The 6,000-nt window shown below is 42.9% G+C and overlaps 1 protein-coding gene across 1 annotated transcript in view; it reads left to right on the top strand.

The window, feature by feature from the left end:
* Nucleotides 1-775: 775 nt before the first annotated feature.
* The window catches only part of bnc2 (basonuclin zinc finger protein 2), a 167,520-nt gene continuing 162,295 nt past the window's right edge, over nt 776-6,000 (top strand). Inside the window, exon 1 of the mRNA XM_086157279.1 lies at nt 776-1,231. Coding sequence (XP_086013405.1) covers nt 1,229-1,231 — 3 coding nt within the window. The 5' untranslated portion in view covers nt 776-1,228. The remainder of the gene's footprint in view (nt 1,232-6,000) is intronic.

The raw sequence follows: 6,000 nt of genomic DNA, 5'->3' as shown, positions 1-6,000 counted from the left end.
AGAGGAGGGGGGGGGATCTGAGGGGACACAACTTTGGGAAATCGGCGTCACATCCCCTGCGCAAAAGTAAATCCGTGAAGTATTCCCTTACAGCCGTGTGCGTGGGTGCGTGCGTGTGTGTGTAAACGCAAATGAAGCGGCAGAGAAGGTGTGTGTGTGTGTGTGTGTGTGTGTGTGTGTGTGTGTGTGTGTGTTGGGGGGGCAAACTTTAAACCAGTAATGCGAATTCTAATGTAGTATCACCGTGTATCTATGACAGCTTTTGGCAAGGGGAGATTAAAACATCGATTCATTGATTGATGATTTTAGATATTTCGGGTTTTATTAAAAGGGTCGGAGTGAAAGATCCCGGGATCGGCGGTGCCGTGGATGTGGAAAAGGGCTGCCACGGGACGCGACGCGACCCGCTTCTCCGGCGCTTTCGTACCTCCGTGGAGGAGGGGGGGGGATCATCCTTTTGGCACATGTCGGAGTCGGGATCGTAAATCATTTCCCTGGGGAGGGGGGTCCGGACCCCCACGCACTCACCCACTCCCCCGAGGGGGGTTAAAGTCACACAGGAACCCCCCCACCCGTGTGGATCCACGCAGCAGGCAGCCACCTTCCCTTCCCTCTCCAGCCCCGGACGGCGCACCGCGCTGACTCCGCAAGAGGAAACCATCCGGAGAAGTGTGTGCGTGTACGCGCGTATGTTCGCGTGTGTGTGTGTGTGTGTGTGCATGTGTGTGTGTGTGCGGGGAGGCGTTTTTTTTCTTTTTCTTTTTTTTCTCCCCTCTTTCGTTTTCTTTTTTTTCTCAAGGTAGGACAAGCCGTTACGACGCCTGCTGCCAGCGATCACCGACTACTCCGATTTTTTTTTTTTTTGAGACGGGAGGTGAGAAGAAAAAAAAAAAGGTGGGGGACACACACTTTCTCTGACCGTGAAGGCGACGAGTTTTTTTTTCCCCACCTCTCTCCTAAAAAAAAAAAAAAAAAAAAAAAAAAAAGGCGAAGAAGACGCAGCGCGACTTGTGGGCATCCCGGGAGACGCACATCTCCAGGCTGAACCTCCAAACTGTCACATCGAGCCGATGGTAAAAAAAGTTTGTTTAAACGAACGCCGTCAAGAGAGCGACCCGAAGTGAAGAGGAGAAAGTTCCCCACTTGAGGGCGAAGTCAGACTTTTTTGAGGACGCCAAGTTTGAAAAGTGCCAGGAACCCCGGGGTCTGTCAGATACAACATGCAGCCATGGTAAATATATATTTTTTTGAGCTTATATAAATGTTTCTGATAACAAACACACATGTGAATAAACACGCTTCCTGCTCACAACTTGTGGCATCTGAACTCATCGGATACACAGTTAACTAAGTGTTTATGATTAATATATTACACCCCCCCCCCACACACATACATACAAACACACAATCTTACCTGCTAATCTTTAAATATTGTTTATTTTATATATTATTCAAAAGAAAACAAAATATGTTTTAAATGTATGTATTTATCTACTTTTTTTTGAATGCTTTTCTCTTTCCACTTTTGCCCTTATTATAGCCTCTGAGACCCAAACAAGGTTATCCATGTTGAAAATAAAGAAAAAATAAAATGAATAAATTAATACAGACAGGAAGAAGTAAAAAACTGTTTTTAATAGATTCAGTTCCTAAGTTGGGTCTCACCTCAGAAATGAGTTTCACTTCTTTGCATCCCCCTGCCTGGTACAAATAAAAACAAAAAACACACAAACCCAGATTCTGGAAACAAATGCAACTCCAGCAACACGAAAAACAATAATCAAAATATGTTTCCCACAAGAGACAGAAACATTTAAACTCATCTTTACCTGCAGATGAGATGTTTTCTCACCGTGTCCTCGCGACGGTTGGAGTTTTTTTGGAAGCTGCCGTGCCTTATTTTCATAATGGAAACATACATACATGGATAAAAAGCAAATAAACAGAATCCGCTTCACAGCTGGCAGCGACATTTGCCAAGTTCTCTCCCAGGCTTGGGACACTCAGACACACAGTGGACTGTCCTGCACAATCTTTCTCCGGATTCTTTTGTTGTATAACATTTCTCTCCAATGTTTTATTGATTTCTTGAAATATAGTGTTTCTTGGTTTAGATTTTTTTCCTTATTTTTCAAGCAGACAAGTAGTCGGCTGAGTAATGATTCTCGGTGTGAGTACAAAAACAAGATATTTTTTATGTTTTTATGCTATGCTATTTCTTGGAAAGGATAAAATACCTTTTTTTTTTTTTTTAGAATGGCGACTTGTCTGAGCATTAGACTTTTTTTTGACATTATCTTGTCTTGTGGTTTACCTTTAAGGAGGTGGGCAAACGGGCAACCTATGACACTGGGAAGAACCCCCCCACACCAAAAAAAACCCCAACAAAATCAATAAAACAGAGACATTTTGTATCAATTTAAGACATTTCAGCGTGCTTCAGGAGACAGCAAGGAAGAGGAGGAGGAGGAAGAAGGGGTCGAGAAGTTAAACAGTGAGAGAGACGGACGTTTCCACTCGAAAGCACTGCAAAAGTACACTTTCATCAGTGAGGTGTGTGTGAGATTTATGTCGAGCACTGTACTTTGGCCCTGGCCTGAGTGTGTGTCAGCGTGGATGTTTCATGAGGCCGAGTTGCCGCTGGTGAAGAACGCCAATTTACATTCCAGGACTGTCATTTCATTACTTTTATCTCTGCGCTGCTTTCCTTCACCGGACAAGTCAGACATCCGCGTACCTCGCATTTTCTTGGTAGCACGAGTCAAAACACTATTTCCGAGTGTTAGTTTATCACACGCCCGTCATGAGCTCAGAGGTTTTGTTGTGTTGCCGAGAGGAAACGCACACGCAACCTCCCCCCAAAAAAACAAATCACATTTATGCGAGGAGTAACATGGTTGAGGGAATTGGCAGCAAAATGCCGGAGAATTGGGGGTAAATGCAACGGGTTTTGTGCGGCCGCTGCTTCTGCTGCCGCGTGGAGCGAAGGAAAAAAGTGAAAGTTGTCAGCGAGATTGCTGCTAGGTCGTGATTCCTCTGGGTCTGTGGGAATCAGTGAGGGGAGAGTGTGCACGGGTGCGTGTGTGTGCGGTGTGGGAGCCACTGGTTAGCCGGTTCAATAATCTGCTGGACAGGTAGGCCTGTGACGCCCCCCTTAGAGAGGCTGCTAATGAAGAGAAAGGCTGCTTAGTGGTGCTCCGCTCTGACCCCTCCAACCCTCCTGGTCCCCCCTGCTGGCTCCCTCTGATTACTGCTCACATCCAGAACTCCTTCCTCATCTTCATCCTCTTCTTTTTCCCTGTTTTTTTTTTCTTATCGCTTTTTATTTTAAAAGAACGGGCGGGAAGTACTTTTTTTTACTTTTGTCGTTCCGTTGTGTTCTTTCCACCCTTGTGTGTTATTGAGAGATGACTTTAGGAATTATATTTTTGCTGAATTCTAGCCATTATAAATACCCGAGAAATGCCCCCCCCCTCCCCCCGCCCAAAAAAAAGAAAATTTGACTTCTATTTTTCAAGTCGCAGATGCTTCCAAAAGTTTTAATTTAATTTCTTTAAAAAGGTATGTGATCATTTTTTGCATTCTCGCAATAATGTTTAGTTTGGCGGTGACAGTGAAGGTGATATTGTGAAAGGGGGGGGTTCAGGGTCAGGACGTGGGGTCCCCCCCCCCCCGGATGAAACTCTTTGAACGAGACAGCGTAACCCAAGCCCCGAGACACCCAGAGACATTAAAACAAATTGGACGGCAGGATTTCTCACTTCATAAAGTGCACAACTCGAGACATTAATCATCTAAAACAGTACACATAATGCAATGTAGCTCAAACATGTTAAACGCCTTAGCGTGCCGAGTAAGAAATTTAATCCTTTCTTTGAATATGTTTGTCCTGTTTTTAAAAACCAAAAAAAGAAATGTAAATGATTAGCTGTTATGACGGGGTATTTCAAACGTGTTGGTCCTCTTCTACCACACGATTGATAGCTCTCTTTGAGTTTTAATCTGCTAAATGATAGCATTGTCTCGGTGGGGAGGATATAGATCACACTTGGTAATGGCAAACTAATCAGATTACAATCAGGCTCAGTGCTACAAGCTGTGTTTAAAGTGGAAACTGATACTTGTACTTACATGTGTTCATTTTTTTTTGTGTGTGCGTATGTAAGTGTGTGTGTGTGTCTTTTTTTTTTTTTTTTTTTTTTTTTTTTTGCTCAAGCTTCATTTCACATGCTAATCCAAACACTATCCTATTCCTCTAGGAAGGAATCAGGAAAACATTGGTCTTAAACATGAACACGCCCAGTGGGTGCAGAAGCCGCACGCTCCCTCTATTTGTTTAATGTGAGAAATGATATCACACTTTCTGCACAATTCAACATTTTACCACGATACCTCCTCTGTATCTTTTCATTTACTTTGATTATTATTTATTTTTTCTATCGGGAAAAAGTCATTCTTCTGAACAATTGCATCTGTAATTTTGGGGGTGGCCTTAATTGATTCTGTCCAGAACTAATTACCGGTAAGTGTGTAAAATAAACACTTTGGCGATGGTCCAATCGGTAGGGAAATTACATTTCACTTGTAATCCGTACGTACTTCAGCTGGGATAGGATATAATTCATGTTGATGCTATAGAAATACCAGAGACACTGGACCTGTGTAACGAACAGGAGTATAGTTGTAACCAAATGGCTCATTTGGGAGGTATAGGGTTATGTGGTATAATTTATATTTTATAGCTCCCTCCTGCACTGACTGCACTCCAGGATAAAGTTGTTCAGTTTTATTCCACGAACAGTGAGTGAGAAAATCTGGGATTTCGCTCGTGATGGAAACTCCAGACGCCACTTTGCTCCCCTTTCTTTCTCTCCTTCTTTCTTCTCGCATGTTTTATTTTACTGCTGAGTCTCATTTCTCGCTTTCGCGTCGACGACACCGAGCGGCCCTTTCAGTGCGGGTTCTGTGTGCGGCTGCTTGTTTGCATGGCTTGCTGTGTTTATTGTAGGTGTGCGCAATAAAGCACCGCGTCCCAGTGACTCAAAAGGCATGCAAAGATCTCCTCAGGCCATACAGAGTGATTTGATTAAAAGAGAATAATTTGCCCTCAAGGTGTCTTTTCTCTTCCTTCCAAAAAAGCTGGTGGAAGAAATCTGATATGACAAGATAAGTGGTGGCTCATGAAAAATTCCTGAGAACTGAGACGTAGCATGTTGACTTTGGAATTATTGCCTTCAGTGTCTAGTTCTCTCTAACTAACTTTGCCCGACAATGTTATTTTTACCTGAATTGCCTTTGAAATGATTCGCTCGGACTCGAATCTTCTCATATGTAGTTTTGTTTATTTTCTGTCCAAAATTGCAGACAAACCGAACTCGGAATTTGATTCTGAGCATTTTCTGCTAGTTTAAATAAACTATCTGCTCTTTGGACCTGCCGGCTGTAAACACCTCTGTGTGCTTGATTTGGTTTGGTTCAACAGGTTGCCTCAGTCAATCATTTGTCTTTGCATATTATTAATTACGATTTTAAAAAGCTTAATAAACTTACAATTCTCAGACACTTTTGGAATCATTGTCTTGCGCAATTTTCATGCCATGGGACAAATAAAGGATAATCTTATGTCGTAAATCCTTTATTTCAAATTTGTAGATGTTTTATCATGGATTTGTGGATAGTTTAAGTCCACTTTTTGGCTAATTCTCCGTAATACAGTGCTGCTTTCCGGTAGTTTAGTTTTAACGGGGCAGCTGTGGCTAAGTTAGGTTAGAGCGGGTTTCCCTCCAATTCAAAAGATTGGCGGTTCGATCCCAAGATACACATGTCGAAGTGTTCTTGGCCAAGACGCTGATCCTCTATTGTGCTCCCGTTGGCCCGATTAGCGCCATTGGCATGTTGGCGTACGAATGGCTTGTTTGTGTAAAGTGCCACGTAAGCTCAGACCATTTCAGCAACCTTCTATTGATTTTAAACATTACTGATTGCCAATGTACTGTGTTG

This window comes from Fistularia commersonii, chromosome 12, assembly GCF_037954325.1.
Source record: "Fistularia commersonii isolate RoL2024-O1a breed Wild chromosome 12, RoL_Fcom_v1.0, whole genome shotgun sequence".
In the NCBI taxonomy this organism is placed as follows: Eukaryota; Metazoa; Chordata; class Actinopteri; order Syngnathiformes; family Fistulariidae; genus Fistularia; species Fistularia commersonii.
This window is presented reverse-complemented; position numbering and strand designations above follow the sequence as displayed.